This window comes from Pristiophorus japonicus, chromosome 8 (genome assembly GCF_044704955.1).
Source record: "Pristiophorus japonicus isolate sPriJap1 chromosome 8, sPriJap1.hap1, whole genome shotgun sequence".
NCBI lineage: Eukaryota > Metazoa > Chordata > Chondrichthyes > Pristiophoridae > Pristiophorus > Pristiophorus japonicus.
In genome coordinates, this window is record NC_091984.1 from 765,857 (window position 1) to 788,769 (window position 22,913).

Genomic DNA, 22,913 nt, shown 5'->3' on the forward strand with positions numbered 1-22,913 from the left:
GGTCCCGCAGTTCACCGAGGTCCCAGATGTCTCGTTGCACCGTTATCAGGTCGCACTCCCAGCAACTTTGTGCGTAAGCATTTTTAAATCCTCATTGTGCTATTGTAAATCTAACTAACGGAGCATGCAGCAAGATCCAGCACTCCAGCAAAATCTGGGCCAATGTCTCCAAACAATTCAAAAGGAAATGTGCGCGCATGATCTCACCATTTTCTTCTCTAATGTTCAACTGCACTAATTTACACCGACATCGCTCAGTTACATCTCCGTCACACAACAGGAGCAGCCAGAAAAGACGGATAATTACTCACAGTGATCAGAAACTCGTAGCAGTCTGGCAATTCATTGTAGCGGATGGTCTGTAGATCAATTCCATTCAGCTTAAATGAGATTTCTACAAGTATTAACCTTAATAAAATAAAGAAAGCAAAATAATGCACTACTTGAACACAACTACCATGCTATTTATGGGGTGAGGTAACAGTGGTGATGTTACTGGAGTGATCCAGAGGCTTGGACTAATGATCGTAGAACAGGAGTTCAAATCCCACCACTGCAGCCGGGGAATTTAAATTCAGTTAATTCAATAAACCTGGAATAAAAAGCTCGTGTCAGTATTGGTGACCATGGGCCCAAGTTTCGGCCTGAGTTGCTCCTATTTTTTTGGAGCAACGAGTTTAGAATGGAGTATCTTAGAAATTGCAATTCGCGGCATTTAGTTTGCTCCAGTTTTTTTCAAAAGGGGGCGTGTCCAGCCACTTACGCCTGTTTTGAAAGTTTAGACAGCGAAAACTTACTCCAAACTAACTTAGAACGGAATAAGTGTAGATTTTTGTACGCTCAGAAAAACCTTGCCTACACTTATAAATCAGGCGTAGGGAACGAGAGAGTGGGGGGAGGGGGAGTTAGAGGGAAATTAGCGGATTTTACAAAGCATTAAACACTTCACTTTTACCAAAAAAGAGCCATCATCAATAATAAATGATAAATCAACCAATTAATCAATCAAAAAATAAAACATAAAAAATGTTTAAAAATGATCAATCAATAAATAAAAAACTTAAAGTTTCTATTCATCTACTGCAGCACCGGGAGCCCTCCAACAGCCTGCTGGTCGGGCGGGCCCCACCCCTGAAGAGGTGTTCGGGTAGGGCCCGCCACCAGGGAGGAGTTCGGGCGGGCCCAGCTACCAAGGAGGTAAGGGCAGTGGCGACGAGGCAAGGCGAGGCGAGGCGAGGCAGGCAGGCCACTCAGCCCCAGATAGGGGCAGCTAACAGCACAACGTCCCTTTGGTCAGGGATAGGGTCGCCCGGAGACAGGAGGGCCAGGAGCCACTGCGCACGCGCGCGGACTCCGGCACTGTTTTTGGCCCAGGGCTGTAGCTCCGCCCCCAGCTGCTTGTGTTGCGCTGCGGTGACTGTAAGACTCTTCACTGCCCTCTGGCCCAGCGAGACACTCGGTTGTGTTCAAGGCGGCTGACCACCATTAGGGATGGGCAATAAATGCCGACCTTGCCACGATGCCCACATCCCGCGAATTAATTTAAAACAAACTTTATGCAGTTGCAGATAAAGAGTTGGAACATTACACACCTGCACCAACAGGTGACAGAGAGTCAGAAATGACACACACTGTGCTGTACCATTCTGTACCACACCACCAGGTACACAGACACAGATAAATATTATATCTACACTACCTGTAGAACTCCAAATGAAAAAATGTTGACTTGCTGACTCTCCATCCCTCCGAGACGTTACCTGCTGCCGCTGGTGCGATGTTTAAGCAATCTGGCAATAAAGACATTAGTAATTATAATTCACCATTGATTCAAAACATCCACTGATTTTTCTCAAGGACAGAAAAATCTCCACTGACAATATCATCAGCTGTTCCTGACCACTGGACAAGATGAATTGGTCCCTCGTTTGGTCAAATTTACAGCTGGATAGGCAGCAGCTTAACCCCGGGTCCCGGGAACTCCTGGACAAAGGGGGGCCACACAGGGAGAAATATATTGGTTTCCTGTTCACTTCTTTCCTTCGCCTCTTCCGAAGGGACCGGGCCATTCCAGACATATTCCCAGCACCTTCCCCATTGCCCCAGTGCCCCTGTACCCGTTGCCCCAGTGCCCATTGCCCCAGTGCCCATTGCCCCAGTGCCCGTTTCCCCAGTGCCCGTTTCCCCAGTGCCCATTGCCCCAGTGCCCCTGTACCCGTTGCCCCAGTGCCCATTGCCCCAGTGCCCGTTTCCCCAGTGCCCATTGCCCCAGTGCCCGATGCCCCAGTGCCCAGTGCCCCTGTACCCGTTGCCCCAGTGCCCATTGCCCCAGTGCCCATTGCCCCAGTGCCCGATGCCCGTTTCCCCAGTGCCTGTTTCCCCAGTGCCCGTTTCCCCAGTGCCCATTGCCCCAGTGCCCCTGTACCCATTGCCCCAGTGCCCATTGCCCCAGTGCCCATTGCCCCAGTGCCTATTGCCCCAGTGCCCGATGCCCGTTTCCCCAGTGCCCGATGCCCCAGTGCCCATTGCCCCAGTGCCCGATGCCCCAGTGCCTGTTTCCCCAGTGCCCATTGCCCCGATGCCCCAGTGCCCGTTGCCCCAGTGCCCGATGCCCCAGTGCCCGATGCCCCAGTGCCCATTGCCCCAGTGCCCGATGCCCCAGTGCCTGTTTCCCCAGTGTCCGTTGCCCCAGTGCCCCGTACCCGTTGCCCCAGTGTCCATTGCCCCGATGCCCCAGTGCCCGTTGCCCCAGTGCCCGATGCCCCAGTGCCCGATGCCCCAGTGTCCATTGCCCCGATGCCCCAGTGCCCGTTGCCCCGATGCCCGTTGCCCCGATGCCCCAGTGCCCGATGCCCCAGTGCCTGTTTCCCCAGTGCCCATTGCCCCGATGCCCCAGTGCCCGTTGCCCCAGTGCCCGATGCCCCAGTGCCCGATGCCCCAGTGTCCATTGCCCCGATGCCCGATGCCCCAGTGCCTGATGCCCCTGTACCCGTTGCCCCAGTGCCCGATGCCCCAGTGCCTGTATCTATGGGTGAGCGTTGGCCGGCCATTCGATTGTCGATGTGTCGTGGACTAGCCGGAATTCCGGCCTCGTGTTCACACGATTGGGGGGAGACTTCCCCAGTGTCCTATTCGGGGCAATAACCCAATGGGGGTGAGATTTCTGGTGCCCGCCACAGACGCCCCTCACCCCCCCATCCCCCGGCCGCGGAATTGCAACCACCGACCTTCTTCGCGCAGTGTGAACGCGTTAAAGGGCCTTCGGTTGGCCGATTGGCCACCAGGGTCACGTGGTGCCATGGTCACACCCAGCACCCAAACCGAGAGCCGAGAGCCGAGACAGCACATTGCAACGGGCCGACCAGTGAGCCCGAAAGGAGAATGGTGGTGCGCGACGCAGTGTACCTCCCCTTTAACCTCCGCCCCTCCCCCCACAACCACAATCCCCACTCGCCTCCCCCCTCCCCCACACACCCCCATTCCCCCTCCCCTTTCTCCCTCCTCCCCACTCACACCCCCCCCACACTCACACACCCCCACTCACACACCCCCCACCCACTCACACACACCCCCCCCGACCACTCACACCCCCCTCACTCACACCCACCCCCACTCACACACCCCCGCCCACTCACACACACCCCCCCGACCACTCACACACCCCCCCCCGACCACTCACACCCCCTCACTCACACCCACCCCCACTCACACCCCTCCCCACTCACACACCCCCCACTACTCAACCCACCCCCCCAACTCACACCCCGCCCCCCACCCACTCCCACACCCTCCCCCCCCACCACTCACACCCCCCCACACACCCCCCCCACACTCACACACCCCCACTCACACACCCCCCACCCACTCACACACACCCCCCTCACTCACACCCACCCCCACTCACACCCCCCCCCACTCACACACCCCCACCCACTCACACACACCCCCCCCCACCACTCACACCCCCCTCACTCACACCCACCCCCACTCACACCCCCCTCACTCACACCCACCCCCACTCACACCCCCCTCACTCACACCCACCCCCACTCACACCCCCCTCACTCACACCCACCCCCACTACTCAACCCCCCCCAACTCACACCCCCCCCCACTCACACCCCGCCCCCCACTCACACTGCCCCCCCCCTCTGCCAGCAGTTTGACCAGGGGCCAGTGGGTGAAGATTGGGAGCAGGAAACGGGTCTGATTTCCCCCTCCCTGGCCTACAGACACCGAAGAGAATTATAGCCTCTCTACCGTCTCTCCAGCTAACTCAACACAGACCGGATGGAACCTGGCCCAACAGTCTTACAGGAAAAGCCATAGCAAAGGTGTCTGTAAGTTAGACGTCTGCCGTCGAGACGGTGTGTAGGTTGTCCAAGGCCACAGCAGGTGGAGCACAGACTGCATTATAACAACAACTGGCCTTTAACGTAGGAGTGTGTGAGTGTGTGTGTGAGGTGCTTGGCAGGAGCGATCATCAGACGCAACTTGACACCAAGCCACATGCAGAGATACTGGGACAGGTCACCCAAACCTTAGCCAAAGAGGGAGGAGGAGAGAGAGTGAGAGGTAGAGAGGCGGAGAGGTTTAGGGAGGGAGTTCCAGAGCTTGGGGCCCAGGCAACAGAAGGCACGGCCACCGATGGGGGAACGATTAACAATGGGGATACTCAAGAGGACAGAATTGGAGGAATGCAAATATCTCGGGGTATTGTAAGGCTGGAGGAGGTTACAGAGATAGTGTAGTGTATGGAGAAAAAGTGAGACTGAACACTGTGAGCCCAAAGTAACGTGTGACCTTAGTCTTTTATTGCAGGTCTCCAGAGAGCTCTCCAACCTGTGAGGCCTCCTTAAATACCTGTGCTCCCAAGGGATTATGGGATCCCTTGGGCCTCCAGGGGATGAGCCCTCTGGTGGCTGTACAGAGTAATTACAAGTTTACATATATAACAACACTCCGCCCCCCCCCCCCCAAGTCAATAGTATAACTATTTACAATGTGAGTCGATCTGGGGCCCTTCTTGCCCTGGTTGATCGTCTCGGTGTGAAAGCTGGTGTTGTTGAATCATTTGCTGGGCCCTCGCTGGGCTGCTGTGCAGCTGGCCTTGCTGGGCTGCCTGGTGTGTTGGGCCCTGCAGGGCTGCTGTGGATGATGGGTTCTGCTTCGTGGTCAACCGTAGTGTCGGTTGCCACTGGTGTGTATGTTGGGGGATCAAAAAAGGTAGGGTCCAATGTGGGTTGCTCAGGGTAGTCCGTGAATCTGAGTTTGATTTGGTCCAAGTGTTTCCGGTGAATGAGTCCATTTGAAGTTTGACCCGAAACACCCTGCTCCCCTCTTTGGCCACGACAGTGCCGGGAAGTCACTTGGGACCTTGTCCATAATTTAATACAAATACAAGATCATTGATTTCAATCTCGCGTGACATATTTGCGCTATCATGGTATGCACTTTGTTGAAGCCGCCTGCTCTCTACCTGTTCTTGTAGATCAGGGTAAACTAACGAGAGCTTTGTCTTAAGTGCTCTTTTCATGAGCAGTTCAGCAGGTGGGATCCCAGTGAATGAGTGGGGTCTCGTGCGGTAGCTAAGCAGGACTTGGGATAGGCAAGTCTTCAGTGAGCCTTCAGTTACCCTCTTCAAGCTCTGCTTGATGGTTTGCACTGCTCTCTCTGCCTGACCATTGAACGCTGGTTTAAATGGGGCAGATGAGACATGTTTGATCCCGTTACAGGTCATGAATTCTTTGAACTCAGCACTGGTAAAACATGGCCCGTTGTCGCTCACCAGGACATCGGGTAGGCCGTGTGTGGCAAACATGGCCCGCAGGCTTTCAGTAGTGGCAGCGGACGTGCTAGCCAACATTATCTCATTCAATCCACTTGGAGTACCTGTCTACAACCACAAGGAACATTTTACCCAAGAACGGGCCTGCATAGTCGACGTGTACCCTAGACCACAGTTTGGCGGGCCAAGATCATAAACTTAGCGGCGCCTCCCTGGGTACATTGCTTAACTGCGAGCATGTATTACATCTGTGAACGCAGGACTCTAACTCCGCATCAATACCGGGCCACCACACGTGGGATCTGGCTATCACTTTCATCATTACGATGTCTGGGTGGGTGCTGTGGAGGTCATTGATGAAGGTGTCTCTGCCCTTCTTGGGGACCACTACTCGATTGCCCACAGAAGGCAGTCTGCCTGTATAGACATTTCATCTTTGTGCCGCTGGAACGGCTTTATCTCTTCCTGCATTTCCACTGGGACACTGGACCAGCTCCCATGAAGCACACGGCTTTTGACTAGAGATAATAAGGGGTCCTGGCTTGTCCAGGTTTTGATCTGCCGGGCAGTGACGGGTAATTGCTCACTCTCAAATGCTTCCATAACCATGGCTAGATCTGCGGGCTGCGCCATTTCCACCCCCATGGTGGGCAATGGCAACCTACTGAGAGCATCGGCGCAGTTTTCTGTGCCTGGCCTGTGGTGGATGGTGTAGTTGTATGCGGACAATGTGAGCGCCCATCTCTGGATGCAGGCCGATATGATGGTATTTATCCTTTTACTCTCGGCGAGCAGGGATATAAGTGGCTTGTGGTCAGTTTCCAATTCGAATTTTAGCCCAAACAGGTATTGATGCATTTTCTTTACCCCATAGACACACACTAACGCTTCTTTCTCAATCATGCTGTCGGCTCTCTCAGCCTTAGACAGACTCCTGGATGCATAAGCAACCAGCTGCAGTTTCCTGAAATCATTAGCTTGTTGCAATACACACCCGACACCATATGACGACGTATCACATGCTGGTACCAAACGCTTACATGGATCATACAACACAAGCAATTTGTTTGAGCATAACAATTTTCTCGCTTTTACAAAGGCATTTTCTTGGCTTTTGCCCCAAACCCATTCGTCCCCTTTTTGCAGTAAGACATGCAGTGGGTCTAGCAGTGTGCTGAGACCCGGTAAGAAGTTACCAAAGTAGTTCAAGAGTCCCAGAAACGACCACAGTTCCATCACATTCTGTGGCCTCGGTGTATTCTCGATTGCCTCCGTCTTCACGTTGGTGAGCCTGAACGTGGTGGGCCTGATGCCGTCCGCCGAAATTCTCCTTCCCAGAAACTCCACTTCAGGCGCCAGGAAAATGCACTTCGAGCGTTTTAACCTGAGCCCCACACTGTTGAGTCGACTAAGAAACTCCTCCAGGTTCTGCAGATGCTCGACTGTGTTCTGACTTGTGACCAAGATGTCATCCTGGAAGACCACGGTGTGCGGGACCAACTTCAGTAAACTTTCCATGTTTCTCTGGAATATTGCCGCCGCTGATCGGATTCCAAACGGACATCTGTTATAAACAAAAAGATCTTTGTGCGTGTTGATGCAGGTGAGGGCCTTCGATGATTCCTCCAGTTCCTGCGTCATGTAGGCTGAAGTCAGATCCAGCTTCGTGAACGTCTTTCCTCCCGCCAACATTGCAAAGAGGTCGCTGGCCTTTGGTAGAGGGTATTGGTCCTGCAGGGAGAAACGATTGATAGTTACTCTGTAATCGCCACAGATTCTGACGGTGCCATCTCCCTTGAGGACTGGGACGATAGGACTGGCCCACTCGCTGAACTCGATCGGGGAAATTATGCCCTCTCTTTGCAGCCCGTCTAGCTCGATCTCTACCCTTTCTCTCATCATGTACGGTACTGCTCTCGCCTTGTGATGGATGGGTCGCGCTCCCGGAGTTAGGTGGATCTGCACTTTTGCTCCTTGGAATTTCCCGATGCCTGGTTCGAACAGCGAAGGAAATTTGTTTAAGACCTGGGCACACGAAGTGTCGTCAGCGGGCGATAGCGCTCGGACATCGCCCCAGTTCCAGCGTATCTTTCCCAGCCAGCTCCTGCCGAGCAGCGTGGGACCATCGCCCGGTATCACCCAGAGTGGTAGCTTGTGCACCGCTCCATCGTAGGAGACCTTTACGGTAGCACTGCCGATTACAGGAATCAGTTCTTTCGTGTAAGTTCTTAGTCTCGTGTGAGCTGGAGTTAAGACTGGCCTTGAGGCCTTGTTGAACCACAACCTTTCGAAAGTCTTTTTGCCCATGATGGACTGGCTCGTGCCCGTGTTCAGCTCCATTGACACCGGGAGTCCATTTAGTTCAACATTCAGCATTATCGGGGGACAATTCGTGGTGAATGTGTGCACCCCATGTACCTCTGCCTCCTCGACCTGAGGCTCTGGTTCGTCGTAATCCTCCGTGGATCTGTCCTCCTCTGCAACATGGTGATTTGCAGGTTTAACAGGCTTTGCAGCTCGCCTGCACATACGCTGGAGGTGTCCCATTGTTCCACAGCCCTTGCAAACGTACTCTTTAAATCGGCATGCATGGAAACGATGATCACCCCCGCAGCACCAACAAGGTGTTAATGGCCTTGCATTCATCACCCTTGATGGTGGACTCTGAGACATCTGCGGACGTGTAGCTGCAGGTATGTGTGAACTGCCCTGTACGTTACGATTCGAAAACAACATCACTTTGTTCACAGTACTTGTAGCAGCACTTGTGTGCTGAGAGATTTGCTTTGTATTGTCACTGGTGGCAATGAACGCCTGGGCTATCGCTATGGCCTTATTCAAGGTTGGGGTCTCTACAGTCAAAAGTTTGCAAAGTATGGTTTCGTGGCCAATGCCAAGTACGAAAAAGTCTCTGAGCATGTGCTCCAAATGTCCTTCAAATTCGCAATGTCTTGCAAGGTGTCTTAGCTCGGCGACATAACTCGCCACTTCCTGACCTTCAGACCGTTTGTAGGTGTAGAACCGGTACCTCGCCATCAGAACGCTTTCCTTCGGGTTCAAATGCTCTCGGACCAGTGTGCACAAATCGTCGTATGATTTCTCCGTGGGATTTGCTGGAGTGAGCAGATTCTTCATGAGGCCATACGTTGGTGCCCCACAGACGGTGAGGAGGATCGCTCTATGTTTGGCAGCGCTCTCTTCCTCATCTAGCTCGTTGGCCACGAAGTATTGGTCGAGTCGCTCCACAAAAGTTTCCCAATCATCTCCCTCCGAGAATTTCTCCAGGATGCCCACTGTTCTCTGCATCTTTGGGTTCGCTATCTGTATCTCGTCGCCAGTTGTTGTGTATGGAGAAAGAGTCAGACTGAACATTGTGAGCTCAAAGCAAAGTGTGACCTTAGTCTTTTATTGCAGGTCTCCAGAGTGCCTCTCCAACCTGTGAAGCCTCCTTAAATCACAGTGCTCCCAAAGGTTTATGAGATCCCTTGGAATTCCAGGGGATGAGCCCTCTGGTGGCTGTACAGAGTAAATACAAGTGTGCATACATAACAGATAGGGAGGGGTGTAGGGTGGGAGGGGGTTACAGGGATAGGGAGGGGTGTAGGGTGGGAGGGGTTACAGAGATAGGGAGGGTGTAGGTTGGGAGGGGGTTACAGAGATAGGGAGGGGTATAGGGGGGAGGGGGTTACAGGGATAGGGAGGGGTATAGGGTGGGAGGGGGTTACAGAGATAAGGAGGGGTATAGGGTGGGAGGAGGTTACAGGGATAGGGAGGGGTGTAGGGTGAGAGGAGGTTACAGAGATGGGGAAGTTTGGCCAGGAGGGATTTGAAAACCAGGATGGTGATTTTAAAACCAAGGCCTTGCTGGACTGGGTGACAAACGTGACCAGAACAAACCAGTGTATCGCCTGCAGTAGCTACTAAATTATCGATTCCATGTGTTGCCCAACACCTGTATTACCAAGCAGTCCACTAAGGGAACTGAATGGACTCCAAATTCGTGACATGATGAGCTTCCAGCTAATAAACCCTTCACGCTCACACTCTCACACTCTCACACTCTCATGCGCACTCTGCACTTTCCAGTTCCTCCATTTGTCTGCAGATAGCACGGGCATTAATCACCCTGACCACTTTTCTTATTTTGTAGAGTGTTGTACTCTGCTGCAGGAGCAGGGTGTTTATCGGGTGAGCATCAGTGAGTGCCTTGTTGGCACGAGTTACTACTCGTGTGGCACAAATCAAAACCGGTCTCAGTTCACTGCAAAAAGCACGAAAAATGGGCTGTCCGTGGGAAGGGAGGCACAGGTCAGGAGAGGTGGGGCATAGACTTTGTCATGGAAATAACAGCTAACAGCGCTCATGGTATTTACGCGGAAATCGGACAGCAGTTTCCGGCAAGCGCACGTGTGCAGTTAAAGGCAGAAATCCAGAGGTTCCTGCCCCAAAAACTGCCCAAAAATGGCATCTTGCCGACTGACTCACCAATCAAATACATTGAACGGTGTGACGTTGCTATGGTTACCTCATAGATACAGACGTTTGTCCATTTCAGTCTAAGTACCCTTTTAATGGTAAGTCTTAATTAATGCCAAACCACCCGTCTGGCACTGACAATGAGTTAGACTTTCTCCCTCGCCCTCCCACTCGAAGTTGCTGGCAATGCCAGCTGATAACGGGGCAAAGAGGCTCACAGTCTCAGTAACCAGCCAGGGTCGGGGATCGAGAACAAAACAGAGGAACGACGCGGCAGGAAATGAGCGCCAAATCTCGTACAGAAAGAGAAACAAAGAAAGGGAAAGATAAGATTGAGAGAGAGAGAGAAAAAAAGAGACAGAAAGAAAAGGTTTTAAAACAAAATATTTTATTGTTTTAAATCTCTTCCAGAAGCTGAGGGAACGAGACTCCACAATTCCAACTCTTCCTTTTCTGGGCCGGAGAGGTTGAGTGGCATTGCGGCAACATAAATCTCCTCATTAAAAAGGTCTTTACGCTGTTAAGTTCCAGCCCTATCCTTTTGCGGCGACTTTGATGGGCATTAAAAAGACTTATATTTCTACAGCGCCTTTCACGACCACCGGACGTCCCAAAGCGCTTTACACCCAACTGAGTACTTTTGGAGTGTGGCCACTGTTGTGATTAATGCACAAATGCAGCATCTTTTGCAGGAGGATGAGGGCATTTTCGCAAAGTTAACGGGCAGAGCGGCAAATCTCTTCCTCGCCACGGACTGTCGGGCGATTTACACATTAATAATGGCGAGCACCGTTAAACTCCCCGCTAATTTGGCAGCAAATTCTGGACCAATGTTGGGCGGGGAAGGGTGGGTAAGTGGGAGGGGAGGTGAGGATAAGAGGGATCTGCAATTAAAGGCAGCAGAGAGGAAGCCTTACATAACCAGAGACTACTTAGCCCAATCGACAGCCCATTTACCGATCGCCCCGAAAACCTTTCTGAACAACACAACCTCAACCACCGTAAAATCAAAAAAGGTGTCAGAAGCAAATATAATCTAGGGCCTTCGTTATTAAATTCTGAGGGGGATAGACAGGGTAGATGCAGGGAGGATGTTTCCCTGGGCTGGGGAGTCTAGAACCAGGGGTCACAGTCTCAGGATAAGGGGTCGGCCATTTAGGACTGAGATGAGGAGGAATTTCTTCACTCAGAGGGTGGTGAATCTCTGGAAATCTCTGCCCCAGAGGGCTGTGGAGGCTCAGTCATTGAGTATATTCAAGGCCGAGATCTATAGACGTTTGGATATTAAGGGAATTAAGAGATATGGGGATAGTGCAGGAAGGTATTGAGGTCGAAGATCAGCCATGATCTTATTGAATGGCGGAGCAGGCTCGAGGGGCTGAATGGCCGACTCCTGCTCCTAATTCTTATGTCTTATGTCCTCCACTGATGATGAATCAACAAGTGAATGAATGCTCGTCAGAACAATCCAATCTTTTTTTTCTCGTACCTGTTTCAACATTTGGGTTGACTGTCAGTTTGCCACTCGAGGGGACAGGTATACCCTTCTTATACAGCTCCTTGCAGATTTTCAACGCTGTCGTATTATTCGCATCTGGGTGGTAACCATAATTCCCGACTGTGGTACTCTGTAACTGCAAATACTTGGAGGGAAAGTGTACGCAATAAATATTTATCGTGAACAGTACGTGACAAAATATTTAAAACCAGAGCACAATTGTCTCCATCCTCTCCTGGCACCTCGCACATAACTGTCCATTCATATAGGCACCCACACATTGAGTGTCAGCAGGCAGGTTCAAGAGGATGGCATTGTTAGTGAAGGGTTAATCAAATGGGACTGCTGGAAGAACATAAGAATTAGGAGCAGGAGTCGGCCATTCGGCCCCTCGAGCCTGCTCCACCATTTAATAAGATCATGGCTGATTATGGACCTCAACCCCACCTAACTGCACTGTCCCCATATCCCTTGATTCTATTAGTATCCAAAAATCTATCGACCTCTGCCTTGAATTGACTCAACGACTGAGGATCTATAGCCCACTGGGGTAGAGAACTGACTTCTCGATATTCATTTCGCGCATCTTTCCGTTGTAATTGATCTCACTAACAGTTTGACAGAGCAGGCGGACCAGTTACCTGGCCAATAATTATCCCTCAACCAGCATCACTAAAACAGATGATCTGGTCATTATCACAACGCTGTTCATGGGAGCTTGCTGTGCACAAATCAACTGCCGTGTTTCCCATAATACCACAGCAATGCTTTAGGATATACTGAGGTCGTGAAAGGCACTTTCTTTTCTTTGTCAGCGGACATACGGATGGTCAGATCAGGTGTTTAGTCGCTATCGGTTGCCAGATTACATATTGTCGAAGTTGTCCTGACAGCTTACCTCTAGATTGCAGGCTCAATCAACCAACTTTTTCTAAACAAATGCAAAAACTGATTGAAATGCATCATATTTCAAACAGCATTTCATTCATTCTGTTATGTCTGTAATATACTTATGAATGACTCCACGAGGCAATGTGTTGTACTCAAACTGTAGTGACCTTGGTCCGTTATTCGTAACTCCAGAGTGAGGCACAAGCACGGTGAGCAGCCTTTTATATAGGCCCCTGCACGCCTATACAGGTGACCCTCAGGTCTCCCACCGCAGTGCCCTCTGGTGGACAGCCCCTGCCACAGGAAACCCCGGTCTCCACCAATTGCACCCTCTAGTGGTGCCAGCATAGTATATACACAGTGTAAACATTATTGATAGTACATCAGGTAACAAGTCTCCATCTAATGCAACTATACAGTGACTACACAGAGAGTATATCTATAGTCTGTATATATAACACTTTCCTTGGGAAAATTTTGAAGATATATAAACTAAAGGGTACAATCCTAAAGTGGGTGCATGAACAGAGAGACCTGGGAGTATATGTGCATGCATCGTTGAAGGTGGCAGGGCAGGTTGAGAAAGTGTTAAAAATGCTTACAGGATCCTGGGCTTCATAAATAGAAGTAGAGTACAAAAGCAAGGAAATTATGATGAACCTGTATAAAACACGGGTTCGGCCCCAGCTGGAGTATTGTGTCCAATTCTGGGCACCACACTTTAGGAAGGATGTGAAGGCCTTAGAGAGGGAGCAGAAAAGATTTACGAGAATGGTTCCCAGGGATGAGGGACTTCAGTGACTTGGATAGACTGGAGAAGCTGGGGTTGTTCCCCTTGGAGCAGAGAAGGTTGAGAGGAGATTTGATCGAGGTGTTCAAAATCATGAGGGGTCTGGACAGAGTCGATAGAGAAAAACTGTTCCCATTGGTGGAAGGATCGAGAACCAGAGGACACAGATTTAAGGCGATTGGCAGAAGAACCAAAGACGATGTAAGAAAAAGCTTTTTACGCAGCGAGTGTTTAGGATCTGGAATGCGCTGCCTGAGAGGGTGGTGGAGGCAGACTCAATCGTGGCTTTTAACAGGGAGTTGGATAAGCACCTGAAAGAAAGAAATGCGGGGCTCTGGGGAAAGGGCGGGGGAGTGGGACTGGCTGAGAGTCAGCATGGGCTCGACTGGCTGAATGGCCTTCTGTGCTGTAACCATTCTGTGATTCTATGGTTCTAAAACAAATCAAAGAGATGATTAAGACTGCGTTGATCGAATACCTGGTCAATGGTATAAAACATGCTGTTGTACACGTCCTGCTGAGTATATACAGCGGAGGTATCATCGTTCTCGTCTGGGCCTTGATAGCCTTTGAGGAAGAGATGTTTAAATGCAATGGAGTTTTCTTCTTTGAACGATGCAACAAGTTGGTTGCTCAGACCAAAGAGAACAAGCTGCAAAAGAGACAATGATTGTTGTTCGAAGTATTGAGGCAGTCAAAGAGTTGTTCAAGTTTGTCATGAATTAAAACATACCAGACATTCCCTTTCCTCTTGCCCCTCCCATCTCCCCTTGCCTGCTTAGATAAGGTTCCATGGCAGTGTCAGCTCTCGAGAAACTTGCCGAAGTTATTCCTCATGATTTACAGATGTATGCCCTTGTTCTGTATCAGATGTAATGCTAGGTTCGAAACAACATCAACTTGGAATTCTAAGGTGCTTTTAACATAGTGAAGCATCCCAAGGTGTTTCACAGGAGCGATAATCGGACTGGACACCGAGCCACATCAGGAGATGTCAGGAGAGGTGGCCAAAGGCTTGGTCAAGGAGGTGGGTTTTAAGGGGCGTCTTAAAGGAGGAGAGAGAGGCGGAGGGGTTTAGGGAGGGAATTCCAGAGCTTGGGGCCCAGGCAACAGAAGGCACGGCCACCGATGGTGGAGTGATTATAATCGGAGATACCAGAATTGGAGGGATGCAGAGATCTCGGAGGGTTGTGGAGCTGGAAGAGATTACAGAGATAGGGAGGGGCGAGGCCATGGAGGGATCTGAAAGCAAGGATCAGAATTTAAAAATCTAGACATTGCTGGACCGGGAGCCAGTGTAGGTCGGTGAGCACAGGATGGGGGAAAGTATCCCGGACCGGTCCCGTTCCTGTCCGTATCTGAGATCCTCATTCCCAGCATGGATACTTGGATTATGCTCACATAAAGCTAATTCCCTCTCCTTCGGTGCTCCCGAGAGACATTCGGGAGCAACCATACTGCCTTCTCTTCGGGTCACGGCAACACTGGGGAGTTCTAAATGCTCACCAGGAACAAGAGGAGGCCCATCAGCCCTTCAGCCCATACCGCCATTCAATTAGATCATTGCTGATCTGTACCTCCATTCACCAACCTTTAAGGACGTAAGAACGTAAGAATTAGGAGCAGGAGTAGGCCATACGGCCCTTTGAGGCTGCTCCGCCATTCAATAAGGTCGTGGCTGAACTCTGACCTGAACTCCAGTTTTACTCCACTTCTCTTGAAACCCATTCCCAACACAAACCCATCGCTCTCAGTTTTGACATTTTCAATTGATGAAGCATGCACAGCCTTTTGGTGGTACCTGTACCAGTTCATCCCGATCTCACTCCTTAAATGGTGTAGCAGTCATTTTACGATTCTGCCTTCTTGTTCTGGGTTCCCCCATCAGAGGTGATCATTTATCTGCATCAATCCTGCATAATCTCTTGATTAGATCACCCGCTAAACTCGAGGGAACACAAGCCAGGTTACGCAACCCAGCCTCATCATTTAACCCTTTAATCCCCGGCAGCTTTCTGGTGAATCTTCACTGCTCCCCTTCCCGGTCACATGTACCTTTCCTGAGGTTCGGTGTACAAAGCCAAACACAGTACTCCAGATGGTGGGTGAGGGACTGGCAGAGACAGAGAATGAGGACTAGCCCACAGTTTTCATCAAGCGGATATTGGGATTGGTGAACAACCAGAAGTGGATATAAAACAGTTAGCGGAGGCTGTTACTCAACGAGAGATGGTACTGTACCATAGAAATTCTTCAAACTTACGATAGACAGGATGCTGCCAAGACTCAGAATTTTAGCTATGAGGAAAGATTGGATAGGCTGGGATTGTTTTCTTTGGGACAGAGGAGCCTGAGGGGAGACCTGATTGAGGTGTATAAAATTATGAGGGACCTGGATAGAGTAGATAGCACGGACCTGTTTCCCTGGGCAGAGGGGGTCAACATCCAGGGGGCATAGATTTAAAGTAATTGGCAGAAGGTTTAGTGGGGATTTGAGGGGAAATTTCTTCCCCCAGAGGGTGGTGGGGGTCTGGAACTCACGGCCTGAAAGGGTGGTAGAGGCAGAAACCCTCACCACATTTAAACAGTACTTGGATGTGCTCCTGAAGTGCCGTAACCTACAGGGCTACGGACCGAGAGCTGGAAAGTGGGATTAGGCTGGATAGCTCTTGGTCGGCCGGCACGGACACGATGGGCCGAATGGCCTCCGTCCGAGCTGTAAATTTCTATGGTTCTATGATAAAAAATCATTGGGTTCTGGTGAGAAATCCCTGAACCAACAGATTGGGAAGAAAACTGATCAAAATTCAGGGGAAGAGAAACTGTGCCGGAGCATGTGATTCCCTTCTCCGAGACAAAATGCAGGAAGTGATTATCCAACAAATTCTAGGCCAGTTAGTCTTTCTTCTCTTGTTGATAAACTATCAAGCTTGGACTTTGTACAGCATTACAGCCCGTTTCTGGGGATAGCGGGATCTGGGGATAGGGTGAGATGGAGAGGGTTGGGAGGGGGCTGGTGTGGGGCATAAACCCCGGCACGGAGCGCTGGGCCCAATGGCCTGTTCCTGGGCTGGACACTCCGTGTAACATAAATAGGCTTCAGTGAACTCAAGACGCAAAAGAGGAAAAGGTGGCTGTAATTGTGACTGAGGAAAGCAGAAGTGATCAAGTAAGGTTGCACAAAAACATTTCTGGGGGTTACCAATCTCTGCAGGAAACAGATGGCCAACAAAAATAGCACATTGGTGGACGGGGGGAGGGGGGGGGGAAGAGCAGGGAGGGGGAGGAGAGAGCAGGGAGGGGGAGGGGGAGTGGAGAGCAGGGCCGGGGAGGGGGAGGGGGAGGGGAGGGCAGGGGGCAGGGAAAGGGGCAGGAAGGGGGATACGGAAGAACTTTTATGCTCAGTGCTTGTTTTCCTGACTTTCTCAGTGCTGTAGGAGCTTTGCTAATGTGAAGCTCCAGTCAGATTGTCAGATTCGAACAGCTACAGCTCTTTAACTGAGTCGCTGGGTCACAATCCTGGAACTCCCTCCCTAACAGCACTGTGGGAGCACCTTCACCACACGGACTGCAGCGGTTCAAGAAGGCGGCTCACCACCACCTTCTCAAGGGGCAATTAGGGATGGGCAATAAATGCCGGCTAAATCCCATGTACGAATTCCATGGACTTAGAGAGGGAGCAGAAAAGATTGACCAGAATGGTTCCAGGGATGAGGGACTTCAATGACCTGGAGAGACTGGAGAAGCTGGGGTTGTTCTCAGAGCAGAGTGATATGTCCTTACTATACAGTATAAATGCCCACGAAGCCCATACTTGAGAGAAGGTCACTCTGTGACCAGTTACCTTTATTACCAGGACCTCAAGTGATGAAGGTAGGTGGAGCTTCCCCTTTTATACCTGAAAGTCCAGGTTAGGAGTGTCTCCCACAAGTTCACCCCCTTGTGGTCAATGTTCTCATGGTGAACAACTGAGGTCAGTTTATACATGGGTTACAATGACAGTTAAATACATGACATCACCTCCCCCCCAAAGTCTTATTGGGATCACAGGTTGAGTCTCTCTGGTGGTTTACGCTCCCTTGTAGAGTGCTTGAGTTGGTGCTCTGGTTGTTGGGCGCTGGCCTGAGTGTCTGCTGTTTGCATGCCTCAGGCCTGTCCGGACTGCCCACAGTGACTGGGCTCTTCTCCACTTGGTTCCAGTGTTCGGTCACCTGTGGTGGAGTGAACTCTACATCGTGTTCTTCCTCTGCTTCTTCTATGGGGTTGCTGAACCTCCTTTTAGTTTGATCCACGTGTTTGCAGCAGATTTGTCCATTGGTAAGTTTAACTACCAAAACCCTATTCCCCTCTTTGGCAATCACACTGCCTGCAAGCCATTTGGGCCCTGCAGCGTAGCTGAGGACAAAAACAGGGTCATTGACATCAATACATCGCGCCCTCGCATTCCTGTCATGGTAGTCATATTGTGACTGATGCCTGCTCTCAACAATTTCTTTCATAGTAGGGTGTATAAGGGATAACCTGGTTTTGAGCGTCCTTTTCATTAGCAGCTCTGCGGGTGGAACCCCTGTGAGCTTGAAGTCCTGGAATTCAGTGCTTGTAAAGCACAGGCCATTGTCGCTGACCAAGACATCCAGTAGACCATGGGCGGCGAACATTGCCCGCAGACTTTCTACCGTGGCAGAGGATGTGCTTGAATTTAAAATGTCACACTCAATCCATTTGGAGTAGGTGTCTACTACAACCAAAACCATTTTTCCCATGAAAGGACCTGCATAGTCCACATGGATGCGTGACCACGGCTTGGCGGGCCAGGACCAGGGGCTAAGGGGGGCTTCCCTGGACGCATTGCCCAGCTGGGCACACGCGTTGCACCTGCGAACACAAAGTTCCAGATCTGCATCTATCCCTGGCCACCAAACGTGTGACCTGGTAATTGCCTTCATCGTGACAATGCCCGGGTACTCATTGTGGAGTTCTCTGATAAACACCTCTCTGCCCCTCTGGGGCATGACTACTCGGTTTCCCCACAGTAGGCAATCGGCCTGAATCGAGAGTTTATCCTTGCGCCTATGAAACGGTTTAAATTTCTCAGGGCATGCCCTGTACGTGGCTGCCCAGTCCCCATTCAGGACACATTTCTTAACTAAAGACAGTAACTGGTCTTTATTTCTCCAGACTTTAACCTGACAGGCTGTCACAGGTGAGCCTTCGCTTCCGAAAGCTTCAACAGCCAAGACCATCTCAACACCATGCTCGGTAGCCCCCTCAGTGGTGGCTAGTGGGAGCCTGCTGAGTGCATCGGCGCAGTTTTCAGTGCCCGGTCTGTGCCGAATTGTATAGTCATAGGTGGCTCACGTGAGTGCCCACCTCTGTATGCGGGCCGACGCATTTGCATTTATGGCCTTGTTGTTGGCCAAAAGGGACGATAAGGGTTTGTGATCTGTGTCCAGCTCAAATTTCCTGCCAAATAGGTACTTTTGCATTTTTTTTACCGCATATACACATGCAAGCGCTTCCTTTTCTATCATTTCCGTAGCCCCTTTCAGCCTGGGACAGACTTCTGGAGGCATAATAACTGGCTGTAACTGACCCTTGTCATTAACATGCTGCAACACACACCCGACACCATAGGACGACGCATCGCACGTTAACACAAGTTTCTTACATGGATCATATAGCGTTAACAGATTGTTGGAGCATAACAAATTGCGTGCTCTATTAAAAGCCCTTTCCTGGCTGTCCCCCCAGACCCAATCATTACCTTTGCGTAGGAGCACGTGTAGCGGCTCTAGCAGCGTGCTCAATTTGTGAGGAAAGTTACCAAAATAGTTCAGGAGCCCCAGGAATGAACGCAGCTCCATCGTGTTACGGAGTCTGGCTGCTCTCTGGATCGCTTCCGTTTTAGACGCAGTAGGTCTGATCCTGTCTGCTGCTACCCTCCTCCCCAGGAATTCTACCTCTGGAGCTAAGAAGAAGCAGTTCGCCTTTTTCAGTCGCAGCCCTACCCGGTCCAGTCTGTGTAGCACCTCCTCCAGGTTGTGGAGGTGTTCTTCAGTATCGCGACCCATGATGAGGATATCGTCCTGAAAAACCACCGTCCTTGGAATCAACTTGAGGAGACTTTCCATATTTTGCTGAGAGATCAGACGAATCCCGAACGGACATTTGTTATACTCAAACAACCCCTTGTGTGTCGTGATGGTGGTCAGCTTCTTCGACTCACTCGCCAGCTCCTGGGTCATGTAAGCTGAGGTCAGGTCCAATTTTGAAAAAAGTTTGCCACCGGATAGCGTCGCAAAGAGGTCCTCCGCTCTCGGTAGCGGGCACTGGTCTTGGAGTGACACCCAATTGATGGTGGCCTTGTAATCGCCACATATCCTGACTGACCCATCCGCCTTGAGCACCGGCACAATCGGGCTCGCCCAGTCACTGAATTCGACTGGCGAGATGATGCCTTCCCTCAGCAGGCGATCCAATTCGCATTCTATCTTTTCCCGCATCATGTACGGCACCGCTCTGGCCTTGTGGTGTACTGGCCTGGCGTCCGGGTTTATGTGAATCACTACCTTGGCCCCCATGAAAGTGCCAATGCCGGGTTAAAATAATGAGTCAAATTTGTCCAGGACCTGTGAGCATGATACTTGCTCCACAGAGGAAATTGCATTGACATCGCCCCATTTCCAGTTCATGACAGCAAACCAACTCCTCCCCAGTAGTGCGGGACCGTCCCCCGGGACAATCCAGAGTGGCAACCTGTTCTCCAAATCTTTGTGGGTCACAACTACTGTGGCGATGCCTAGCACCGAAATGATCTCCTTTGTATATGTCTGTAGCTGTGCGTCAATCGGCAATAATTTTGGCCTCCTGGCCTTCGACACCCACAACCTTTCGAACTGTTTGATACTCATCAGGGACTGGCTGACCCCGTGTCTAGCTCCATTAATACTGGGATGCCATTGAGGAGCACTTTCATCATTATCGGTGGCGTCCTGGTGTATGAACTGTATATGTGCTCCACATGAACTCTCTGAACTTCAGCTTCCAGTGATTTCCCCCAGTATTCATTTGGCTTTGTAGGGCTTACATCGGGCCCGTCCTCCTCGTACATCAATCTGGCTGCAGGCTTCCTGCACATACGCCCAAGTGACCGCTGACGTTGCAATTGCTGCAGGTATATTGCTGATACCTGCAAGCTCTGGCTGGGTGTTTGCCTCCACACCTCCAGCATGAGCTGGAGGCCCCGTTGTTGGAAACAAAAGGTCCATTACCAGTTGATCGTCTCTGACCGTCTCTGTAACTGTCCTTAAGCGCACCATTAACAGGTGTTGATGGCCCCATTACTGGCCGCATTGTCCATTGCGATGGCATGAATCGCCGTTCAGTTAGCCATTGTCTCTGTTGAATTCCCCCTTTGGGTTCGACTACATGCTGGGGCATGTCCGATTGCCCTTGTCTGCCTAGAGAACTGTGTGTCGCGTTAACAATGTTGACTGCCTGGTCGTTTGCCACATTTGAGCCAAGATTTTTGCCATAAATCATTCTGGTCTCTTCCTCCCCTGAGATAAATGTCTGGGCTATCAGAGCCGCCGCTTCCAAGGTCAAGTCTTTGGTCTCAATCAGTTTCCTGAAAACCCCAGCGTGCCCGATGCCCTCAATAAAAAAGTCTCGCAGCATCTCCGCTCTGCATGTATCTGGGAACTTACATAGGCTCTCCAGTCGCCGGAGGTCTGCCACGAAGTCTGGAACGCTTTGCCCTTCTCGCCGCCGGTGTGTGTAAAACCGGTGTCTCGTCATGTGCATGCTGCTCGCCGGTTTAAGGTGTTCCCCGATCAACTTACTGAGCTCTTCGAACGTCTTGTCCGCCGGCTTCTCTGGCGCTAGAAGGTCCTTCATCAGGGAGTACGTCCTGGATCCACAAACTGTCAGGAGATGAGCCCTGCGTTTGTCGGCCGAATCCTGTCCCAGCCATTCCTTAGTGACAAAACTTTGCTGTAGTCTCTCAATAAAGTTGTCCCAATCATCACCAACACAGTACCTCGCTTCTGTGCTGCTAGTGGCCATGCTCGCGTGATTTAAATCCCAGTTTCTCGTCGCCAATGATATGTCCTTACTATATAGTATAAATGCTCACGAGGCCCATACTTGAGAGAAGGTCACTCTGTGACCCGTTACCTTTATTACCAAGACCTCAAGTAATGAAGGTGGGTGAAGCTTCCCCTTTTATACCTGAAAGTCCAGGTTAGGAGTGTCTCCCACAAGTTCACCCTCTTGTGGTCAATGTTCTCAAGATGTACAACTTAGGTCAGCTTATACATGGGTTACAATGACAGTTGAATACATGACACAGAGAAGATTGAGAGGGTATTTGATCGAGGTGTTCAAAATCATAATGTGTTAGATTTGACCACATATCCGCGGTTTAACTAAGACCGCCTATTTCCACCTCCATAACATCGCCTGTCTCTGCCCCTGCCTCAGCTCATCCACTGCTGAAACCCTCATCCATGCCTTTGTTACCTCTAGACTTGACTATTGCAACGCACTCCTGGCTGGCCTCCCACATTCTACCCTACACAAACTAGAGGTGTTCCAAAACTCGGCAGCTCGTGTGCTAAATCACACCAAGTTCCGTTCACCCATCACCCCCTGTGCTCGCTGACCTGTGTCCTAACTCACACCAAGTCCCGCTCACCCATCACCCCCCCGTGTTCGCTGACCTACATTGGCTCCTGCTTAAGCAATGCCTCGATTTCAAAATTCTCATCCTTGTTTTCAAATCCCTCCATGGCTCTCGCCCCTCCCTATCTCTGTAATCTCCTCCAGCCCCACAACCCCCCGAGAAGTCTGCGCTCCTCTAATTCTGCCCTCCTGAGCATCCCTGATTATAATCGCTCAACTATCAGTGCCATGCCTGGGCCCCAAGCTCTGGAACTCCCTCCCTAAACCTCTCCACCTCTCTACCTCTCTTTCCTCCTTCAAGATGCTCCTTAAAACCGACCTCTTTGACCAAGTTTTTGGTCACCTGCACTAATTTCTTCGGTGTCAAATTTTTTATTTCATAATGCTCCTGTGAAGCGCCGTGGGACGTTTCACTATGTTAAAGGCGTTATATAAATGTAGGTGTTTTTGTTGACTAGACAAAGTCGAAAGAGAGAAACTGTTCCCATTGGTGGAAGGGTCGAGAACCAGAGGACACAGATTTAAGGCGATTGGCAGAAGAACCAAAGGCGACACGAGGGAAAACGTTTTTACGCAGCGAGTGGTTAGGATCTGGAATGCACGGCCTGAGAGGGTGGTGGAGGCAGACTCAATCGCGGCTTTCAAAAGGGAGCTTTCAAATATGATGTGATTGGGATTACGGAGACGTGGCTCCAGGATGATCAGGGCTGGGAACTCAACATCCAGGGGTATACAACATTCAGGAAGGATAGAATAAAAGGAAAAGGAGGTGGGGTAGCATTGCTGGT

General features: G+C 50.8%; 1 protein-coding gene across 1 annotated transcript in view; it reads right to left on the reverse strand.

Annotated features, from left to right (window-relative positions):
- LOC139268361 (mucolipin-2-like) overlaps nucleotides 1–22,913 on the reverse strand; it is a 67,556-nt gene that overhangs the window by 35,709 nt on the left and 8,934 nt on the right. The window contains exons 4-7 of the mRNA XM_070886433.1: nucleotides 13,922–14,095; nucleotides 11,754–11,907; nucleotides 1,700–1,790; nucleotides 312–408 (exon numbers count right to left, since the gene is read on the reverse strand). Of these exons, the coding sequence (XP_070742534.1) occupies nucleotides 312–408; nucleotides 1,700–1,790; nucleotides 11,754–11,907; nucleotides 13,922–14,095 (516 nt within the window). The remainder of the gene's footprint in view (nucleotides 1–311; nucleotides 409–1,699; nucleotides 1,791–11,753; nucleotides 11,908–13,921; nucleotides 14,096–22,913) is intronic.